The 22774-nt window shown below is 54.8% G+C and overlaps 1 protein-coding gene and 1 long non-coding RNA gene across 6 annotated transcripts in view; one reads left to right on the forward strand and one right to left on the reverse strand.

Moving 5' to 3' along the window:
* ARFGEF2 (ARF guanine nucleotide exchange factor 2) overlaps window positions 1–19256 on the reverse strand; it is a 115663-nt gene extending 96407 nt beyond the window's left edge. For all 3 annotated transcript variants that reach the window (XM_051844943.2, XM_051844942.2, XM_051844941.2), the window contains exons 1-2: window positions 18971–19256; window positions 593–623 (exon numbers count right to left, since the gene is read on the reverse strand). In XM_051844943.2, the coding sequence (XP_051700903.1) occupies window positions 593–623; window positions 18971–19091 (152 nt within the window). In that variant the 5' untranslated portion in view covers window positions 19092–19256. The remainder of the gene's footprint in view (window positions 1–592; window positions 624–18970) is intronic.
* On the forward strand, window positions 18515–22306 carry LOC127490935 (uncharacterized). 3 transcript variants are annotated; one of them, XR_011379845.1, is made up of 3 exons: window positions 19390–19488; window positions 20497–20591; window positions 21731–22306. It is a non-coding gene; the product is annotated as an uncharacterized lncRNA (long non-coding RNA). The 3 variants fall into 3 exon arrangements; XR_011379846.1 differs by lacking the exons at window positions 19390–19488; window positions 20497–20591 and adding an exon at window positions 18515–18661; XR_011379847.1 differs by lacking the exon at window positions 20497–20591 and having other exon boundaries at window positions 19394–19488.
* Window positions 22307–22774: the final 468 nt, after the last annotated feature.

The following is a 22774-nucleotide window of genomic DNA, read 5'->3' on the forward strand; positions in this document are numbered from 1 at the left end:
AAGTGCTACGGCAGTAAAGTGCTAACCTAGCACTGGTTCAAACACACTGTACCCTGCTCTGTGCCCAGTACGGCGTTAGGAGAGCATGCGCTGCCCCAGGGTTAGAAACAGCAGATGGGGACGGCGCTGTGGCATAGTAAGTTACGCCTCTGCCTATGGCGCCAGCATCCCATACAGGCACTGGTTCGTGTCCTGGCTGCTCCATTTCCGAACCAGCTCTCTATTATGGCCAGGGAAAGCAGCAGAAGATGGTCTAAGTGCTTGGGCCCCTGCACCCATGTGGGGGAACCAGAAAGAAGTTCCCAGCTCCTGGCTTAGATTGGTTCAACTCAGGCCATTGTGGCCATTTGGGGAGTAAACCAGTGGATGGAAAACCTCCCTCTCTCTCTCTCTCTCTCTCTCTCTCTCTCTTCCTATGTCTCTCTGTGTGTGTGTGTGTGTGTGTGTGTCTGCTTCTAACTCTGCCTCTCAAATAAATTAATCTTTAAAAAAAAAGAAACGAAACAGAACAGCAGGACACGCCCAGAGAAAGGGGTCCCCTGACACCACTCCCGGTGCAGTCTTTCTTTAAGGACACAGCGCTGTAGCTTACCTCTGCTTCTCTATTTCCGCTTTAATTTCATCTGGTAGGGAAGAAGGAAAAGCGTGTTAGGAGCAGGCAGCATTTACTAAAACTTTGCTACAAGATACTTGGAAGTCATTAAAAAGAATGTTGACGAGAAATTTAAATACAGAAATACTGACATGACGCGAAAGAAATGGTAAGAGCAGCAGCATCACCTAGCACTGGGAACTGCCACGTGCGGGGCATTACTCTGCAAACATGTTTTCTCATTCACTCTACACAACAGCCGTACCAGGGAGGCACTGCTGCCATCTCCATCTCATACCGAGCAGGGCTGCCTGGCTTCGGCTGAGTGACGTGAGGGGTGGGCGACCCCGTCGTGAGGCTGTTCTGTGCGTTGTGGGGGTTCAGCAGCACCCCTGGCCTCTACCCGCTGGATGTCAGTAGATTCCCTCACCCTCCCAAAGTCTCAGAAACCAAACAGTGTCTCCAGACACTGCCAGGCGTCCCTGGAGCAAAACTGCCCTTGATGAGAACCAGTAATTTCCACAGGGAACCCAAGGCACAGAAGGTCAGGCAGCCTTCCCACTGTTCCACGGCAGGAACCAGGGCACAGAACCAAACCTGGGCGCCTGGGTTCTGCAGCCCCTGTCCCACAATCTCATGGCACAGGCTGAGCAACCCAATTCAAAAATCCAAACTCTGAAATGCTCCGAAACCCGACACTTTCAAAGTGCTGGCATGATGCTGCAAGGGACAAATGCCACAAGTGACTTCAAAGCGCTGTCCTGACACAGGTGTGCTACAAACAGAAAACGCTATTACTGTATAAAACCATCATCAGCCTACGAGTGTAAGGCATATACGAAACACAAATCAATTTCATGCTTAGACTTGGGTCCCATACCCAAGATATCTCATTATGTATAGGCAGGTATTCCAAAACCTGGAAAAATGCAAAATTCAAAACACTTTTGTTTCCAAGCATCTCGGGTAAGGGATACTCAACCTGTGAAATGGTGACACCTCCACTGTGCAAAAATGTGCATAGAAGACTGGGAATGAACAGAACAAAACAGTGAAGAAAACTAAGTGCTGGGATGATGACTTTTTGATTTTTTTCACATTCTCTATGATAAACGTGTAGACTTTATACAGCACTTTTCAAGCCTACTGTGGTAAAGTATACGTAATAAAATTTACCACCTTAATCATAAAACATGTGTATAGTTCAGTGGTGTTAGGCATGTGTAATCCTGATGAGCTACAATTAATTTAAAAATCTGTACCATGGAGGTTACAGTAACTACAGAGGCAAAGCTCTGCGAATCAAGTGTCACTATTCGGAAACTGCCATCTCAGAGACAGCCTTCCTTCCAGAGGAACACGGCTTTGTGGGGTGAACACCAGGTCTCACTGTCTGTACACAGAACCCTCACACCCACTCTGCTGAATGTGCCGGTGCTACCAGAGCAGGCAGGGGAGGGACACGGGCCCTGACCACCACGCACGCAGCTCACCTCCCTCAGGACAGCCTCTTGAGAACCAGAGGCTACCCTGGCAAGCCCAGGACACGGTTCAAGAGAGGCAACTCTATTCTAGACTGAACTTGAGGATGTGAAAGTCAAGTAAACAGTGGCAGTGTCTAACTTCCCACTGGTGTGTCACTGTCTTATTACAGGCATAAGCAAACAGGAGAGAAGTGCCCACACGCATCTCGCTCCTGGACCAGAGGCCTGCAGTACAGCCGGTCTGTCCGGGGGACTGTGTGGCAGAGATGCTGCCCTCCAGGGACAAGCAGCGGCTTCCCCTTCCCTGGCAGAGGCCCACAAAGCTGGGGAACGCCAAGGAGCCTCAGCCCACGAGGCTGATGACCAAGCCCTAGAAGCCTACACCTGCCAGGCTGACAAGATCACTTGTTCCCCTGTGACACGCCACACTGGCCAGTGCCGCCCCCACGACGTACTTTCCTTCCAATCACGGTCACAGTGCTGGGGACCAGCTTAAGTGTTAACGCACCTGAAGCAGTGAGCTTTTGTGGGCGTCCCTGCTAGCCTCTGAGCTCTAACATCATCTCTATCTGGAATGCCACCGACCACAATCAGCCAACCAGTCACCAGGACGGCTACTCACAGAAGCACGGTGGGTAGCAAAACCAAAGGCAGAGGTTACACACCCAAAGGCCCACGGAGGGGCAGGTGCTGTGGTGCCACTTGGGATGCCCATGTTCCATCTGGCAATGCCAGTTAGGCTTCTGGCACTTCCACCTCAGATCCAGCTCCCTGCTAATGCATCCTGGGAGACAGCAAATGATGGTTCAAACGCCGGGACCCCTGCCACCCCCAGGGGAGACTTGGGTGGAGTTCTCAGCTGCAGGCTTCAGCCTGGTCCCAGCTCTAGCTGTTGCAGGCATTTGGGGAGTAAACAGACAGATGGAAAATCTCAATCCCAATCTCTTGCTCTGTCTCTCCCTCTCCTCTCACCCCTGCATTGTGTGCCTGTGTACATGTGTGTGTCAGTCTCTCTCTCTCTTGCTCTGCCTTTCAAGTAGATGAAAATAAAAAATAAAACTTTAAAAAAGGCAGGCAGCCTCAAGGAGAAACATGGTAGGTGTGAGGTATTAGTGGCAGGGCAGCCCCCTCCCCACCCAATAGACAGGGCAGGAGGGGCAGCAGCCTCTCAGCCCCCACTGACTGGCACCTCTAGAGACCCTGAGCCCGGTGGTTCGGATTTTTCTAGAGATCAAAAATCCAGACTTTAAGTAAAAGCTCAGATTGCAATTCAAAGCAGCTCTAACTATTTAAAAATACCACGGTTCAAGAAGACTGACGTAAAGGCTGCCCTGGCAACCTTTGTTTTAAGGGACGGAGAAGAACCAGGCGCAAGAGCTTCCAGGGCTGCAGGCAGGTGGCTCCCGAAGGCTATGATCAGCACGACACAGACAAAAGCTGAACACTGCTCAGCTAAAGAGCAGCTGGGAAGCCAGAGGCCCAGAGTTCAGGGCCACATTCTGCTGTGACTTTTACAGATGAAGAGACAAGACCCACAGAGGTTCCCAGCTAGGAAAATCAGGCTCTGTGCCCTGGGCTCGTAACTTCTGCATTTCTGACTCTCAAACACACAGACTCACTCTGTGAACTCCAAATGCAGAACAATATAAACATATGGTTTTGCTATCACTAATACAAACCAGGAATGCCGCAACCACAGGTTAAAACCCAGGTGTTTTACTACCCTATGAGCCCCACCCAGCTGGGACAGCTCTGGAATCTCCCGGCCCTTGCACGGCCTGCTGCATCCTGACCACAGTGAAGGTGCACGCTGATTTTCAAAAGGGAATGAAGGGGGCTGGCATTCTGGCGTGGTGAGTAAAGCTGCTGCCTACAACGCAGGCTTTCCATGTGGGCACTGGTCCATGTCCCGGCTGCTCTACTTTTTTTTTTTTTTTTTTTTGGCAGGCAGAGTTATAGACAGTGAGAGAGAGGGACAGAGAGAAAGGTCCTCCTTCCATTGGTTCACTCCCCAAATGGCCTCCATGGCCGGCGCTGCGCTGATCCAAAGCCAGGAGCCAGGTGCAGGGGGCCCAAGCACTTGGGCCATCCTCCACTGCCCTCCCGGGCCACAGCAGAGAGCTGGACTGGAAGAGGAGCAACCAGGGCTAGAATCCGGTGCCCACATGGGATGCCGGCGCTGGCCCCCAGCTGCTCTACTTCTAATCCAGCTCCTTGCTAATGGCCTGGGAAAAGCCGTGGAAGAGGGCTTGAATGTTTGGGCCTCTGCCTCCCATATGGGATGAACCTCCTGGCTTTGGCCTGGCCCAGCCTTGGCTGTTGCGGCCATCTGGGGAGTGAACCAGCAGATGGGAGAACTGTGTTTCTCTTTCCGACTTTCAGGTGAATAACTATAAACCTTTTTAAAAAAATGGGAAATGAGCAAGGGCTGGTGCAGCTACGGCAGCAGCGGCACAGGGCACAGTGACAGTGGACAGCAGCACTGTCCCAAGTGGGGAGGAGGAAGCACGCTTCCGCTCTGGGGAGAGCAGCTGCCCAAGTCCAAGAACCTGTTACAACTCCTGCGGTCAGATTTCCTGCAGTTTTGCCTAATTTACCCCTCAGTATTCCCACAAGCGGCAGGGATACTAAGTACCCTTTGTCGAAGAAAAAAAATCTCTCTTCTCTTCACTGAGCACAGCAGGGGCCGGGAGACGGAGGACCCAACGCCCAGATGGAGCACTCCACTGCTGCTGGGAGTCTGAGGCGTTGGTGGCCAGGGGAGAAGCAGGGATGCCAATCAGGAGGCTGCCAGCAGGGGGGCGTGGGGCAGGGAGGACACCGAGGAGGTACACAGGCGGGTGAGGGCGCCATTGTTACAGGCGGGAAGTGTTAAGCCAGCGGTACCAGCGTCATGTGGTCCAGCCTATGGCTGAGTTCTGGATATATCTGGATAATATTTTTTTCTCTACTAAAAAGAGGAAGAAAAAGGAACAAGGAAAGTGTGTGGCAGAGTGTGTCACAGACAGCGTGGCACAGCCCAGCATGGTGCAGAGAAGCACCTGGAGATTCACACCGCGCTGGTTCGAGTCCAGGCGGGGTGCCGGGGCTACCGTCCCTCCCTGAGGCCTACAGAAGGCGTGGAGAGAAAGCAGCCCCTCCTCCCCAGAACTCGTGCTTGGGGAACACGATTCTCACGACCACCCCACGAAGGCAGCTCGACAGTCACGACAAAGGCACTGGCTGGCACACAGCAGGCGCTCGGTAGATGCCAGTCCTCTTGCTCTGATCTTTCAGCAGGAATGAGTCGTAGTGCAGAGCCTCTGGTGCCACCGGAGGAACCAAGTAAAGCCAAGGGGAGAAAGAAACCGAGAGGAGCCTTGACACAGGCAGAAGCTGCGGCGGACACTCACTGCTCACAAGCGGTGCACTCACTGCTCACAACCCTGCACCCTAGACACCTCTTCCCCAGTCCTCACAACCAGAGAGGCAAGAACACCGTACTCATCTTTAACCATCACACAGGTGAATCGGAGCCCAGAGAGGTCAAGCCTCCTGCCCAGGGTCACACAGCGAGGAGGTGGCAACTGTGGTCAGGAGTCACATGCAGGCTGCCCTGCCTCTCTGGAGCCAGACTTCTGAACTGCTACAGGATGAGAGGAGGCTGTGTGGAAAAAGGAGTGCTTGTGGGGCACCCCGCTCCAGATTCCAACAGGCCCTGCTCCCCACTCCCTCCCCACCAATGGGGCCGTCCACAGCCTCCTGCAAAGGAGGGACTGGAGGGGGCGGGGCCTGCAGTGATCAGCATCTTGGGTACCAGATCACTTTCTCCCTTCCACTCCCAAATGAAGTCGACCACCAAAGCTCGCGCCTAGCCTTGCTCCAGCAAGTCCAGCAGTGACCAGGGCTCGCCAAAGCCCAGTCTCCCTTCCACCTCTGGACCCTGCACATACTTCATCCGCCACGCCCAGCCCCATGCTGCAGACCACACTGTCCCCCAACTCCTCCTCCCCCAGTCCGGGCCAGCCTGGGGGTGCTGGTCACACTCAGAATCTTGTCCCTGGGGAGCTAGCACCTCAAGCTCCTTCCTGTTCTCTGCTGCCCGCCCTGACTGTCCCCATGGGACCCTCCTCTGCCAGCCCGCGACGTGGCCAACACGCCAGCTTTCCTCTATTCACACCCCAGGACCAGCCCCTTGGCAGACTCTTATCAGGCAGTCAACAGCCTCACCTTTGCCCTTTAGTCTTAACCTCCTGGAGATTAGAGCACCATCCTCGTCTCACCTGTCCAGGTGGACCTCTGTCCAGAAAGCCATCGTCACCAACCAGAAGGAACCCTGACACAGCCAGCGAAGCCTGCTTCTCACGTCTGCACGGGACAGCTGCACTGTCCTAATGTGCCCTAGACACCTCTTCCTCCCCAACCACCCTGCACCCTAGACACCTCTTCCCTCCCCTCATCACCCAGCACTCTAGACACCTCTTCCCTTCCCTCATCACCCAGCACCCTAGACACCTCTTCCTCCCCTCATCACCCTGCGCCCTAGACACCTCTTCCTCCCCGCATCACCCTGCGCCCTAGACACCTCTTCCTCCCCTCATCACCCTGCACCCTAGACACCTCTTCCCTTCCCTCATCACCCAGCACCCTAGACACCTCTTCCCTTCCCTCATCACCCAGCACCCTAGACACCTCTTCCCTTCCCTCATCACCCAGCACCCTAGACACCTCTTCCCTTCCCTCATCACCCAGCACCCTAGACACCTCTTCCCTCCCCTCATCACCCTAGACACCTCTTCCCTTCCCTCATCACCCTGCGCCCTAGACACCTCTTCCCTCCCCTCATCACCCTGTGCCCTAGACACCTCTTCCTCCCCTCATCACCCTAGATACCTCTTCCCTTCCCTCATCACCCTGCGCCCTAGACACCTCTTCCTCCCCTCATCACCCTGCGCCCTAGACACCTCTTCCCTCCCCTCATCACCCAGCACCCTAGACACCTCTTCCCTCCCCCATCACCCTGCGCCCTAGACACCTCTTCCCTCCCCCATCACCCTGCACCCTAGACACCTCTTCCCTCCCCCATCACCCTGTGCCCTAGACACCTCTTCCCTCCCCTATCACCCTGCACCCTAGACACCTCTTCCCTCCCCTATCACCCTGCACCCTAGACACCTCTTCCCTCCCCGCATCACCCTGCACCTTAGACACCTGTTCCCTCCCCCCATCACCTTGCACCCTAGACACTTCCTCCCCTTATCACCCTGCACCCTAGACACCTGTTCCCTCCCCCCATCACCCCGCGCCCTAGACACCTCTTCCATCCCTGCATCACCCTGCATCACCTTCCTCTAACCCCCACCAAGGAGGCTGTGGCCTCCTACTGCACCCAGAACTCAGAAGCTGCCGCAAGGAGATGCTCAGCTCCTGTTACCCACAGCCTCGTCCCCAGCCTCCACCCCTCCTGCTACGAGAGAGCTGTGTCCACGCCTCCACCTCTGGAGCCTCCCGCCCCTCCGGCTTCACAGAAGCTTCACACCACCGGCACTGGAACCTCACACACTAGCCACCACCACCATCCCACCTGCAGCCCCTGAGCCTCTTAACTGGCCTCACTGCTTCCGCTCGCAGCTTCCCTCCCACCATAGCTTCCCCACACAGCAGTCAGAGGGCTCCCCTTAACATGTAAATCCGGAGCCAGCATGTGGTGGCACAGTGGGTTACGTCACCACCTGGGACACCAACATCCCATATCGGAGCGCCGGTTTGAGTCCCAGCTGCTCCACTTCAGATCCAGCTCCCTACTGATGGGCCTGTGAAAGCAGCAGCAGATGGCCCAAGTGCATGGACCCCTGCCAACTGCAAGGAAGACCTGGATGGAGCTCCTGACTCCTGGCTTCAGTCTGGCCCAGGCCTAGCCCCAGCCATAATGTGCATTTCAGCAGTGATCCAGCAAATGGAAACTCTTTTTCTCTGTCTCTATGCCTTTCAAATAAATAAATCTTAAAATATGTACATATTTATGTATATGGTTTATATATATACATACAGACACACACATATAAACCAGATCACATTACTCCTTTGCTCCAAAATCCCCAGTGGGGGAGTACAATTAGAAACGGTGGCCTTGGCTCTCCCTCTGGCCTCCCCCCGCACCTCAGCCCACTCACCGGGTGCTCACACACAGCAAGCGTGCTCCTGTCTCAGGACCTCTGCATCGGCACTGCCTGCTCCCCCTCTGCTGGCATCCCCTTCAGAGTCGGGCTGTCCCTTACAGCAAAACTGCCATCCCCACACCTCCGCGTGCTCTGTCGTGCTCTCCTGCTCCATGTTCTCATCTTACGCTCACCTCCTTTCTGATCTTTCCTCGCGGTGTTCATCACCCTTGACACACTTTACACCAGCGCCTCCATTATCTGCCTTCCTCCGCAGACTATCAACCCCAGGAAAAGACTCCGTCTGCTCCCGCTGAATTCCCAGGCACCTGGGATCCTTTGGCCCAGGGCACTGGCGTTACTGAATGAATCTGCCGAATGAATGAATGCTCTGCCCTTTGTCTTTCCTGAATTATTTGACTTCTCCCTCAACTGGCTCCCTTCCCAACGGTATTTAAGCAGCTCAACTTCTAACTTGAAAAAAAGAAAAGGCACAGTGCAAAACTTGCACAAGCCACAGGTCCCGCTGCTCCTCACAGCACACCGAGACGGGAGGGCGTCCTCGCTTGCAGTTCCCTTCCTCCCGCTCCTGCCGTCCCAGTCTGCCTCTCACCTGCAGCACGTCCCCACAGCCCCCAAGCTAGTGCCACCAACGATCCACTGCCTCCAAACCTGGTGGGCCTGTTTCCAGCCTTCCGCTGGTGTGAGCTCCCCGCCTTGAAGTTCTCTCTGCCTTTGGCTTCCTCTTCACCCTCCGCTTTGTGCCCATCTCTGCTGTTTCCGCAGCAGACTTGGTCTTCTCTGGTCAGCCAGGGAAGGTGGCAGCCTCAGGTCCAGGTCCAGCCTTTCTCTCTCTCTCTCTCTCTCTTAAAGATTTATTTATTTATTTGAAAGTCAGAGTTACACAGAGAGAGAAGGAGAGGCAGAGAGAGAAAGAGAGAGAGAGAGAGAGAGAGGTCTTCCATCTGCTGGTTCACTCCCCAACTGGCTCCAATGGCCGGAGCTGCGCTGATCCGAAGCCAGGAGCCAGGAGCTTCCTCTGGGTCTCCCACGCTGGCGCAGGGGCCCAAGGACTTGGGCCATCCTCTACTGTTTTCCCAGGCCACAGCAGAGAGCTGGATTGGAAGTGGAGCAGCCAGGACTTGAACCAGTGCCCACATGGGGTGCCGGCACTGCAGGCAGTGGCTTTACCCGCTACGCCACAGCGCCGGCCCCAGTAACTGAATTCTCTCTTCCAAGGCCTGCAATTCCCATGGAAATCCTGCTGGCCCCTTTCTATTTTCAGTTTACGTCTCTCTTAGGAACATCGGGCTTACAAATGCAGCCACTACCTATTTCCTGTGTCCTCTGGGTGCTGAAAGGCAGATCCAAACCCCATTCCGATCATCTGATCTTCCCATAGGCCTACCCAGTGGGAAGAAATCTGAAAGTGGGGGACTGGTGCCGTGGTGTAGCAGGGAAAGCTGCCACCTGCAGTGCCAGCATCCCATATGGGTGCCACTAAGTGTCCCGGCTGCTCCACTTCTGATCCAGCTTCCTGCTGATGGCGTGCAAAAAGCAGAGGAAGATGGCCCAAGTACTGGCACCCACAAGGAGACCAGAAGTAGCTCCGGTCTCCTGCTTTCAGCCTGGCCCAGCTCTAGTCATTGTGGCCATCTGGGGAGTGAACCAATGGATGGGAGCTTGCTCGCTTGCTCTCTCTCTCCAGGCCCTCTCTGTAACCCTTTCAAATAAATAAATAAATAAAAGGAAGGAAGGAGGAAAGGAGGAAAGGAGGAAAGGAGGAAAGGAGGAAAGGAGGAAAGGAGGAAGGAAGGAAGGAAGGAAGGAAGGAAGGAAGGAAGGAAGGAAGGAAGGAAGGAAGGAAAGGAAAGGAAAGGAAAGGAAAGGAAAGGAAAGGAGAGGAGAGGAGAGGAGAGGAGAGGAGAGGAGGAAGGAAGGAAAGAAAGAAAGAAAGAGAGAGAAAGGAAGGACAGAAAGAAAGACAGAAAGAAAGACAGACAGACAGAAAGAAAGACAGACAGAAAGGAAGAAAGAAAGGAAAGAAAGAAACCTAAAAGTCAGCCTTAACAATTCTTTCTCACACTCTAACTCAATTCCCTGCCAAGTTTCCTTAGCTTTACCTTCCAACCAGGTTGGGCATTTACTCACCTTGCTCTTTTTTTTTTCTTTTCTTTTTTTTTTTTTTTAAAGATTTATTTTATTTATTTGAAAGAGTTACAGAGAGAGAGGTCTTCCTTCCACTGGTTCACTCCCTAGATGGTCACAACGGCTGGAAATGTGCCGATCCGGAGCCAGGAGCTTCCTCCGGGTCTCCCACATCTTCCACTGCTTTCCCAGGCCATAGCAGAGAGCTGGACCAGAAAAGGAGCAGCTGGGACTCAAACCGGCACCCATATGGGATGCTAGCGCTTCAGGCCAGGGCTTTACTTGCTGTGCCACAGCGCAGGCCCCCAACCTTGCTCTACTTCTACTGTCACCACTCCAGCCCAGGCTGGAGAATTCTTCCCTGTGTGACAGCAACTGCCTCTTCCCAAGCCCCAGCACTCTCCTTGGTCTTCCTCTAAAATACTCTGAACATGGCAGCCCAAAACCTTACCAGAATAAAAACTGGGCCATCCTCTCAGCTTCCCTGTTCAAACCCTCCAACGTCATCCCACTGCTTTTGACCTAAAACAATCACTCTTCATCGTGACTTCCACGCTCCTGCATGTGGGGGGTCTGGCCCACCTCTCTCCCCTCATGTACCACATTCCACACACACACTAGCCTCTTCCAGTTCCCCTAACAGTCATGCTCCTCTCTGCCACAGGTCCTTTGCTCAGGCTGTTCTCTCCACCTCCCATCCCAACCTACTTAATTCTTATTCTCCAACCAGATGTCAACATTTCCTTGGGGGCAGGGGGAGATGGCATTTTGGCACTGTGGGTTAAGCCTCCACTTGTGATGCAGTATGCAGGTCTGAGTCCCAGCTACCCAACGTCTAATCTAGCTCCCTGCTAATGAGCCTGGGAAGGCAAGCGGTGATGGCCGAGGGCTTGAGGCCCTGCCAACCATGTCAGAGACCTGGATGGAGTTCCGGGCTCCCAGCTTCAGCATGGCCCAGCCCTGGTTGTTGTGGGCATTTGGGGAGTGAACCAGCAGATAAAAGACCTCTCTCTCTCTCGTCACTATGCCTTTCAGAAATAAATAAATAAATCTTAAAAGGGGGGGAGGTTAACCCAGAGGTGTCACTCTCTGAGCCACACCCCTCTCCCTGTCAGAACAGGGTCCAGTGCACTCTGCCCCCTGCACTGTGACACCAGAGTGACAGCCACATAAACATCTGCACGGCGGCCAGCAAAAGGGCTCCACGCGGCCCAGCAAGCCCAGCAGACCACTCCCAGGACTGAGGGAGACTTTCTGAGCTTTACATCCTAGCACCCGAAGGCCCTTCTCCCTCGGAAATCTACAAAGCCTAACAAACTACCAAGCTCAAAGACTTACTCAGCTAGGACAGTAAACCAAAACAGGCTTCTTGCAGGAAGATTCCAGGAATGAATCAGCAAATGTGAGACTGTTCGCTAAGATAACCTCGCTGGAAAGAAAGTCAAGTATTTTCCTGGCAGGCCCCCTAAGCCTGGTGAACACAGTGAGAACCAAACAGAGCCGCGCTATTTTTACAGGAGACGCCATGTTCCTGCTGATGGAGGACACATTTTTACAAGTTCGCTCCTTCCCACAAAGAATGGGCTCACTGTTGTCCCTCGCGCCGCTGGCAGTCACCCCTCAGACTCGCCAGCTCTAAACTCACTCATCCGACCACTGGCTTCACCACAGGCTTGCAAAAAGGTCCATAAACGAGCCCCGGGGGGCAGGGAGGGGCCCTCAGTGCCTCAGTGCCTTCCTGTGAATACACGGACGCGGGTAGGTGCCAGTTATTCACTGCCTTAGCTCACTGAACCCTCACCATGACCCTGTGACATGGGGCGGGGGGGGGGGGGCGCCTCATCACCTCTCCACTGTCAGCCGGGAATCACAGGACTAGCAAAAAGCAAAATTTCAAATTCAGCTTTCAACAAACTTCTCACCTATCTGATAAACAAATGCTTTTGTTATTTTAAAAGTTTTTTTTTTTTTTAAGATTTACTTGTTTGTTTATTCTAAAGGCAGTTAGAGAGAGAGAGAGAGAATGACTCTCCCAGCCTCTGGTTCACCTCTCAAATGGCCACAACAGCCAGGTGTGGGCAAGGCGGAAGCCAGGAGCCATCTGGGTCTCCCAAGTGGGTGCAAGGGCCCAAGCACTTGGATTTCCAAGGTGCATCAGCAGGGAGCTGGATCCGAAGCACAGCAGCCAGTGCCTGCTCCTCTGCGTGGCTAATATGGGATGCCGATGTTGCACACAGCAGCTTGACCCGCTGCGTGACAGTGGCAGCCCCCATAAGTGCTTTTCAATTACTGATGCCAAACCAGTCTTCAGACACTGCTTCTATGATGAAGACCTCCACCTAAGGAATCACCCTGAAACTTTTCAACAAAGAGTCACCTGCCATGACCTTCAAGGCTACTCTGATGCAGAACACTTGTAAACAAATGTCTCACCCCAACACCAGAATTTTCCTTTCTTTTTATTTTATTTTATTTTATTTTTTTGACAAGCAGGGTTGGACAGTGAGAGAGACAGAGACAGAGAGAAAGGTCTTCCTTCCGTTGGTTCACCCCCCAAATGGCCACTACGGCCGGCGTGCTGTGCCCATCTGAAGCCAGGAGCCAGGTGCTTCTCCTGGTCTCCCATGCAGGTGCAGGGCTCAAAGACCTGGGCCATCCTCCACTGCCTTCCCGGGCCACAGCAGAGAGTTGGACTGGAAGAGGAGCAACGGGACAGAATCCAGTGCCCCAACCGGGACTAGAACCTGGGGTGCTGGCACCGCAGGCGGAGGATTAGCCTAGTAAGCCGCAGCGCTAGCCCCAGAATTTTCTAAAATTGTTGTTTCATACGTCAACTGAAAGCCTTATTCTATTTGCTATATCAAGTTAGAAATGTTTAAAATACTTCTTAATTTTTGCCTGTAAGGTTCTTCATAAAGAGACTGTTTTCCGAACACAACAAAACTAGTAGAACAAGAACAATATAATATGGAAGAAAAAACGATTTGCCATATATCATACAGACACTTAAACGCTGACTGTTTCATGCAGTTTAATGTACAACTAAGATTTACGAACACACTCCCTTCACTGGCTCCCTTCCCAATGTCAGTTAAACAAGTCAAAGTTGTTTCTTAGAAAAACAAACAAGAAAGCAAGCAAGCGCCTCCCATGAGCGCATCTCCCGCCTGTTCCCAGCGCAGCCAAATCTGGGGAAAGCACTGTCTATGCTCACGGTCAGTTCCTCACCTCCCACTCTTGCTCCAACCCCCTCTGGTCTTGCTTTCGCCTGCCGCATGCCACCCAAAGTGCTCAAGCTAAGGTCACCAATGACCCGCATGTCTCCAAATCCCACAAATGTAAGAGCCAGAGCGGCAGATCCGAGCACGGATTTTCCAGCCTTTACAGTAGGCAGAGCGTGTGCTGCCACTGCTTCCCCTCCAGGCCAGGTGGCCGTGGGCGAATCTGTTCCCAGAGCCTTGGTCTCCCACTGCCTGCTGTACCCTCAACAGACACCATTCCAGCTCAGAGGGAGTCACTGTGGCTGAGGAGACGCACAAATCAGGAAAACAGAACTCCAACAGCGCTTACGCCAAGCTCGCTCTTCACCGGTTCTTTCTGCTCATCCCTAAAGTAAACCGAGGACGCCCGCCACTGAGCTGCAGAACGGAGGCTCCCGAGCACATCTCCCGACTCGCGACAGCGAAGGCGGTCTCCGCACTGAAACGGCAGCGGACGGTCATTTTCAAGGCTTCACAGAGTAGTTCACGTGTGAGAGCCTCCACGTGGGGACACCAGCAAGCACAGCGAGGTTTTCACTGACCTCATCACCAAGCGCGATGAGGGCGCTGGACTGGCTGTGCGGCCACAGGGCCTGTGCTCACACCCTGGTTCCTTCAGAAGGCCTGGCTGAGCGACCCCAGCCCAGCGACTTCACTGGGGATGTGGGGATGACGATAGCAAGAGCTGTGCGTGCAACTCAGAAAGGCACAGTACATGGCGGAAACCACACAGCACGCGATTCTTAGAAGCCTCTCTATTTCATATGAAAAACATACATGTTTCCTGTTCTTTTTGGATTTTCATGAGAATGACAGCTAGCAATTAAAGCACACTTAGCACTCTGTGCACATTCTTAAATACGATACCACATCTCACATATATGTGAAAAGAGGATTTTTAGGGGCCAGCGCTGTGGCGCAGTGGGTTAAAGCCCTGGTCTGAAGTGCCGGCATCCCATATGGGTGTTGGTTCAAATCCCAGCTGTTAAACTTCTGATCTAGCTCTCTGTTATGGCCTGGAAAAGCAGTAGAAGATGGCCCAGGTACCTGTGTGGGAGGCCAGGAAGAAGCTCCAGGCTCCTGGCTCCAGATCAGCCCAACTCCGGCCATTGCAGCCATTTGGGAACTGAACCAGCGGATAGAAGACATCTCTCTCTCTCTCTCTCTCTCTCTCTCTGCCTCTGCCTCTCTGTAACTCTGCCTTTCAAATAAAAAGATAAATTTCTTTATTTTTTAAGAGGATTATTAGAGCAGGTCAGTGAATACCAGAGCCAAACTTCTGCATATCCAATTTAAAACATTTAGATTATCTTGTCAAGTCTCCAAACCCTATGTAGTTTAAAAGTTGAAGTATAATTTAAAGCAACATATGGTCTTTTTTTTTTTTTGAAAGGCAGAGTGGACAGTGAGAGAGAGAGAGACAGAGAGAAAGGTCTTCCTTTGCCGTTGGTTCACCCTCCAATGGCCGCCGCGCTGCGGCCGGCGCACTGCACTGATCCGATGGCAGGAGCCAGGTGCTTTTCCTGGTCTCCCATGGGGTGCAGGGCCCAAGCACCTGGGCCATCCTCCACTGCACTCCCTGGCCACAGCAGAGAGCTGGCCTGGAAGAGGGGCAACCGGGACAGAATCCGGCGCCCCAACCGGGACTAGAACTCGGTGTGCCGGCGCCACTAGGTGGAGGATTAGCCTAGTGAGCCGCGGCGCCGGCCAACATATGGTCTTAAGACAATTATAAAAAGGGGCCAGTGTTGTGGCATCATCGGTTGAGCCGCTGCCTGCAATGCCAGCATCCCACATGGGTGCTGGTTCAAGCCCCTACTGCTCTGCTACCGATCTAGCTCCCTGCTAATGTACCTGGGAAAGCAGCAGAAGATGGCCCAAGTCCTTGGGCCCCTGCACCCACATGAGAAACCCAGATGAGGCTCCAGGCTCCTGGCTTTGGCCTGGCCTAGTCCCAGTCATTGTGGCCATGTGGGGAGTAAACCAACGGTTGCAATCGCAATCGCAATCTCTCTCTCTCTCTCTCCCCCTACCTCCCTGTCATAAGTCTGCCTTTCAAATAAATAAATCTTTAAAAAAAAAAAAAAAAAAGGGAGGAGGCTGGCGCTGTGGTGTAGTGGGTTAAAGCCCTGGCCTGCAGCTCTGGCATCCCATATGGGCGCCAGTCCGAGTCCCAGCTGCTCCACTTCCTAACCAGCTACCTGCTGATGCACCTGGGAAAGCAGTAGAAGATGGCCCAAGTACCTGGGCCCCTGCACCCACGTGGGAGACCCCGAAGAAGCTCCTGGCTTGCGCCTGGTACAGCCCTGGCCATTAAGGCCATTTGGGAGAGAACCAGTGGATGGAAGATCTCTGTCTCTACTTCTCTCTGTAACTCTTTCAAATAAATAAAATAAATCTTAATAAAAAGGCAGGTTTTAAGAACATAGTAATAGTCCCTCAGAGTGGGCTAAAGGGTTGACAATCATTAATACAGGTCAAAGCTTCACTGACAAGTTAACACAACAACGTCCATGGAGCAATGGACAGCAGGCTCTCCCGATTTCTCCACAATGAGGCCGGAATGACACCATCCCACGACTGGGCAACCCCCGTCCATGCACCAGGTATTCGGCACAGGCTGATCACCAGATTACTCCAAGCCCGTTCCACTCTGGTCCTCACTGCCTTTATGAGAGACAAGTCCTGCCCTCACAGGGCTTAGCAAGTTAACACTCCGCAGTCTTTCAGCTATGCAGTTAGAGCTGTGTTCACTGCTTCTACAAACCAAACAGAGCAGTAAGCCACTCCGGAAGGAGGAAGCAACGTCATTTGGTTGTTGCAGCTTAATGAGAACCAGAACACGTCAACTCCATCTTCCCAAGAACCGAAGAGGAGCTGCAAGATCCAGCACCTGCCCATGAGGACAAAGGCAGCAGGTGGGAGGCAGGGGACTTGAACACAGGGAGTGCGAGGTCGCTGGGGTCGCGCTCCCACCCTCTAACATCCGGGGGACCCGGGGATAGCCTTGCAGCCCCGATCCCCACCCCCAACCCCCAACTGCTGCCGCTGGTAGAGTCCTATCACGGAAGCTCTGGCCTCTAAGCGCTCACTGTCATGCAAGCATATCAACTTCGAGCGGACATTTATGGTTTCTCTTATCAGAATTAATGGAAATCAACACACAGTAATCTCCAAAATACCGAACACATTGCAACACTTCACCTATACTGGCTTGTTAAAATTCTCTCCTTAAATGGAGCGACTGGACACAAACTGGCCCTGGAAGTGTGGAGTGAATGTCACCAGGTACTTCATGGTTTCCTGCAGTTCACAAGCAAAGCAGTCATTTCTGTGAAACACAAGTGATACACAATTGCTCTCCTAAAACGATGGCCACATTAACAGGGTCCTTATGCCAGTTCCTATTACACCACAGCAGTGGTGACTCACAATCAATGATAAGTCTATCTTACATACAGCTGCTGTCAAGCTCCTCCCATATAGGCCATTTCTTAGCCTTCATCGCTTACACACTTAAAACGTGCATGCCACAACCTGGGACGGACAAATCTGAACTCAATAAAGAGATGATCCAAAAGTATCATCGAATAAGCTCTCGACGTGATGGTTCTTTATGACCTATGTGACAACTTTATAAGCAGGTTCCAACAATGTGAAGGCACTTCAAAAAGCCCACAGAAAATGAAATTAAAGGTTGATTTTGGTGCAAAACATTTTTTGAAAAGTATGTATACTCTTTTCATAATACGCATTCCCCATCAACTATGTGAAGAACCCTCATACAATCCAGGGAACATTTTATGTTAAGAAGTTTCCTCAAGGGCAGAGCGACAACTTTTTTGGCAAATAACTATTTTCAAACTTCCATGAGGACCCTTAAAGTGACGTCGAGAGGACAGAATCTAGGCGGATTTGAGCGTGGACGTGCAAGTGGCCGGATTTTGCGTAGCTAACAAACAGCTCTGCACTGCTCAGCCTACATTCCTGAGAAAACAACACGCGACAGTCCGCCCTGGGTATCTGCACTGGAAAGCCTTAAACATCCAAATCTCAGTAAATTCCTTCCAGTAATCCTGAGTTTCACAGAACTAGCAGCAGTTTCCGGATTATCTAAGCAACAACTCCGTTCTTATCATGAGCTCGGACCCTCGGCCGAGCCTCAACCTGATGAAAGGCAGGGCAAGGCGCACAAGCACACAGCTGGGTCCCCAGAGCAGGGAGAAAGGGAATGGCAATCCCAAAAACTTCCCACGGCTCCGCTGTCAGGGGAAACGGGCCTTCTTACTGACTCCACAGCAAAGGCCCTGGGGCCAGCTCTGGTCCAGGGTACTGACCCTCTCCGCCCAGCTCCTGCTGGACTTCCACGGTAGACACCTCCTCCTCTCAGTACTCAGCTCAAATGCCACCTCCGCAGAAGGGGTCACTGTCCTGACCACCCCCCTAAAGCATCTCTGCCAGCTCCGGCCCTTCTGTTTTCGCACCAGGATTTACTGGTGTTCGCTTATTCTCTTATCTACCTATGCTGTCTGCTCTGGCAGAGTTTTGTCCGTCCTATTCACAACCCACTGCCAGACACAGCAGCCATTCGATACATATTTGTTGAATGGTTAAAACTGAAAGCCAGGGCACTGCTGCTGGCATCAACTACCAAAGCCTTTGGCGACCTATAAGCCAGGCGTCTCTTCCTGTCATCGTGGGTCCTGTTCAACCAGCAAATATTTACTGAACATCTGCTATGCGCCAGGCACTGCTGCAGCTACAAGGGACAACAGGGGATGAATCAGACGAGTACGTTTGCTCTGTAGCCCCCGTAGCCCACGGGACAGCCCGGAAAAAGCAGAGGTCTCGTCCACCACAAGGCATTAGGACGCCCGGGACAGCCGGGTCACCGTCTGCATTCCTTCCTTGCTGGAGAGCGCGACGGGACGCCCCCAAGGAAAAGCAGACGTCCTCCGGCAGCCTCTCCCAAAGCCAGCCTCAGGGGTCTCCCGACACCTGCCCTGCTCACCTGGGGGCACCCCAACCAGCAGAGCCCAGGTAAAGCAAGCTCTTAGGGCAGGGGCCACCGGCTCTGAGGGCTTGGAGGTGGCGCGGGGAGGAACCAGGAAGCAGGACGCGGAGTCGTGGCAAGAGCCCTGAGCGGGGAGGCTGGAGAAACAGGCTCGGCTGTCACCAACTTGCTAGGTGACCTTGGGCCAGTCCCGAGCAGCCCGGCGTCAGCTCCCCCGGGGGGATCCCCAGGAGCAGGCCGGGAGGGTGGGATTCGGGGTCAGGGGACGCGGAGGCCGGGAGGCCGGGCAGGGTAACGGCCGGCGTAGGGAGGCCGGCGCGGGGCGGCTCACCCACCGAGCGCCACCTGGCAGGCCCTGCGCAGCTGGGAGTGCTGGGGCCGCTTCACCTCCTTGTCGGCTAGGATCTTCTCCAGGGCCCGGGACACGAACATGCTCTTGGTCTGGCTCTCCTGCATGGCCCCGGCCCGGCGGGGGCTGGCAGCCCCGCGGGCGCGCGGCACGAGCGAGAGGACGGGCAAGCGAAGCTACGGGCCCGGCGTCCCAGCCGGCACTGGCCGCGTCCGTGCGCGCCGCCCCGTCAGGAAGCGACGCCGCGGCTCCACGGCGCCGCCATGTTGGAGCGCGTCACGTGACCACGTGACTGGCAGGGCCGCTACGGCCGCCGCACGTCCGTCGACCCCGTGACCCGCAGGGGCGGGGGCTGGGCGGGGCCTTGGGCGGGGCCAGGTGGGCGACCAGGGGCGGGGCGAGGGCGGGAGGGGAGCCGGAGAGAAAGGGAGGCGGAGATGCGGGTGAGAGGTGAGGTCGGAAGGGGCTGGCAGGCACCTGAGCGTGGAGGTGGTGGGGTCAGAGGTAAGGAGGAAGGGGAAGAGTTGGTGCGAGATGGCAGAGCAGCCAGAGGAGGGGTGAGGGCGAGAGCGGAGGGAGGAAGCGAGCTGGGGCGTGAGAGCAGGTGTGGGGAAAGGGGAAGCGAGCGGCTTAGATGTTAGGGCCGGTGCTTTAGGGCAGTGGCTAAGCGGCTGCGTGGGACGCCTACACCCCACATCGGAGTGCCTGGCGTGGAGTCCTGGCTCCGCTTCGGAGCCAGCTTCCCGCTCCTGCGCCTCGGGGGCAGCCGGCGGTGAAACACTTGGGGGCCCTGCCACCCCCATGGGAGACCAGGATGCGGTTCCTGGCTCCTGGCTCCGGCCTGGCCCAGCGCAGGCTGCGGCGGGAATCTGGGGAGTGCACCCGCAGAGGGAAGGTCTGTGCCTCTCTGCCTCTCCTTTTCTTAAGGAGCGGGTGAGGTAGTCAGGGAGGAAGTGAGTGAAGACTTAGGACAGGTGAAGGGGGAGGAGTCAGGAGGTGGGGAGGAAGGGAGGGCAGGGGGTGGGGAGTTCAGGAGTGGAGAAAGAGGATGGGGAGGGGGAGGAGGGGAGATGGAGGTGGCAGCACTTTCCACGCCCAGCCCCACCCACACCGCCCTCCTGCACCGCAGTGCAGCCGATGGCACGGGCTGCCCCGTCCCTGACCCCTGCCTGTGCAGAGCCACGGCTGTGCCAGTGCTGCCTTGCTCTGGAACTTAACCCACTCTGCTTCATAACCCTGGGCTTCCCCACAGTGCAGTGCACCGGGCCAGGCGGGTTAAGGGGCTGTCGGACAGGGGAGGAGTCGGAGATGGCCAGTGTCACTCGGTCTGTGCCGGAGGCGAGAAGTCAGACCCTCCGGCCCCAGGTGGGCTAACATTCCACCCCACGTAAGAAGATGACGATGCAACAGCCATTACTGATGTCCCCCGGCCCACCTCCTCCCATGCTGCCGCCTCCTCCCGGGAGCCATGGGGCCCGGGGCTCGCTCCAGGACGGCTGTCTTTCCTGGCAGCCTCAGGAGCGTCCGTGATCCATGCTGACTTGCTCCAGTCCAGCCCAACGTGCCAGGGAGGCCCTGCCTGACCACCTTGTCCACAGCACTTCCTGGTATGTTGTGGCTCCACTAGAGTGAGGTCTTGGAGGGGCAGGCTGCACCCCCAGGGCCCTGTCCAGAGCCAGGCAGACTGGTTCATGGCCATGAATCCCAGAAGTTCCACGACTCCTAAGGTGACTTTGTAGCTCCTCCCAGCAAGAGGCGGCGTCCACTTCACCCCCTTGGATCTGGGCTGGCCCTGGCCTCACATTGCCCACAGAATGTGACGGCCCTGAAGCTGCACGAGTCCCAGAGCCTCGGCGTCAAGAGGCCCGGCCCAGCGCTCCCTGTGCTCCCTGGGTGCTGTGCAGTCCTCAGAAGCTGCCTCGCAGGAAAGAGCAGGGGAGAGTGCGCGGTCCCCAGCAGCTCACCAGCTGGAGTGAACTGGGCCAGCCCCGCAGAAGAGCTGCCCGGCCAGCCCCCGGGAGAGGGGGAGGAATGAATCATTATTTTGAACCAGTGCAGCGGGGGGTAATAGGGCCCTGGGACACCTTCGACCCTTGTGTGATGAACGAGCAAAGGAGCAAATGAACGAATGTGTGAAATTCCCAGAAAAGTGCAAAGGTGCAGTCTGCTGAGTAGTAAGTTTCTGTTAGAGCGAGAGAGAGAGCGAGCGAGTGAGCGAGAGAGAGAGATGGATAGGGAGAGGATGGATAGGGAGAGCTCCCGCTGGCTGGCTCACTCCTCGACGGCCCACAATGGCAGGGGCTGGGCGGAAGCGCTCCCTTGAGCCAGGAACTGGATTCAGAACCCAGCCACCCAGGGCCTGCAGCGGCAGGAAGCTGGAGTCAGGAACCAGGAGAGGAAGTGGAACCGGGGCAGTCTGACGTGGGGCGCAGGTGCTGCCGTGGGTGTCCTAACCACTTGGCCGAATGCCTGCTCCCACCCTCCACCCCCCAGCTGTTTTCTGGGGGACAGGGAATGAACGAGTTTCACGCCCGGCAGCGAGGCCAGACCAGGTCCCCGCCCTGCTGAAAACTCGCCAGCGGACCTCGTCCACCCAGGAGGGCGCTCTGCGTGTCGCCCTGTGACCAAGGGTGACAGGGCCCTGCCGACTTCTCTGCCCTCATTGTTCTCCAGCTACTTGGGATTCCTTCTGGTCTCACCAGGGTTTGGTCCATTCACGTCCGTCCCTGTCTGCTTCTCCCCGAAGGCAGTGCCACCCCCAGGGGCGTCTTCATCCTCAGAAGAGGTCAGGGAGGTTGGACAAGGCCCTGCCAAGAGCCAGAGAAGCCCAAGGAACCCACGCTGACACCCAGAAGTCGGCGTTCCTGGGGACAACAACACTTTGCACCCAGGACCCCGCTCTGCCTTACACATAAACTCGGCGTTCTTTGCACAGCTTTAAAACCATGTTTGCCTGGGACCGGTGCTGTCGCGTAGCGGGTAAAGCCGCTGCCTGCAGTGTCGGCATCCCATATGGGCACCGATTAGAGTCCCGGCTGCTCCACTTCCGATCCAGCTCTCTGCTATGGCCTGGGAAAGCAGTGGAAGATGGCCCAAGTCCTTGGACCCCTGCACCCATGTGGGAGACCCAGAGGAAGCTCCTGGCTCCTAGCTTTGGATCGGCGAAGCTCCGGCCGTTGTGGCCATCTGGGGAGTGAACCAGCGGATGGAAGACCTCTCTCTCTTTCTCTCTCTGCCTCCTGGCTTCTACTCACTTCTTCACATCTTCTCATGTAATTGCACCTGAGCATTTATGTATTGAAATAAAACCTGAAAAATTATACATTTCAGTCCCTTTGTTTCACCTTTTCAGGTCATTCTTTTATCAAAACTGTGTGTAGGAAGATTTTATCTTCTATGAATTTCCTTTCAGAACCCTTAACGTGTGGTGTCTACTGGGGTTGCACAGCCCTCTAGGACAGAAGGAGGGGGCTCAACTGGGGTCCTTCTACCAGCAGTGGCAGGAGGGAACCTCTGTGTTTCCATGAAAGGCACAATACGGTCCCCAGGCATGTCACTGTCCAGGCAATGTAGCCCCATCAACAAGCAAGATGAAGAGACGGGGCCCGTATCCGTTCTCTTTCTGAATGACGGCAGTGCGGATTCTGACCATCCACTATCGCTTGGAATAAGAACCACACTTCTCAGCTTCTCTTGCATGTTTGGCTTCCTACTGTTGCTGTGGATTCGTTCTGAGAGGAGGAGCGTGGTGGGGCAAGAGGCACGGAGGCACCACACAGACCCCGGAGCC

This window comes from Oryctolagus cuniculus, chromosome 11, assembly GCF_964237555.1.
Source record: "Oryctolagus cuniculus chromosome 11, mOryCun1.1, whole genome shotgun sequence".
NCBI lineage: Eukaryota > Metazoa > Chordata > Mammalia > Lagomorpha > Leporidae > Oryctolagus > Oryctolagus cuniculus.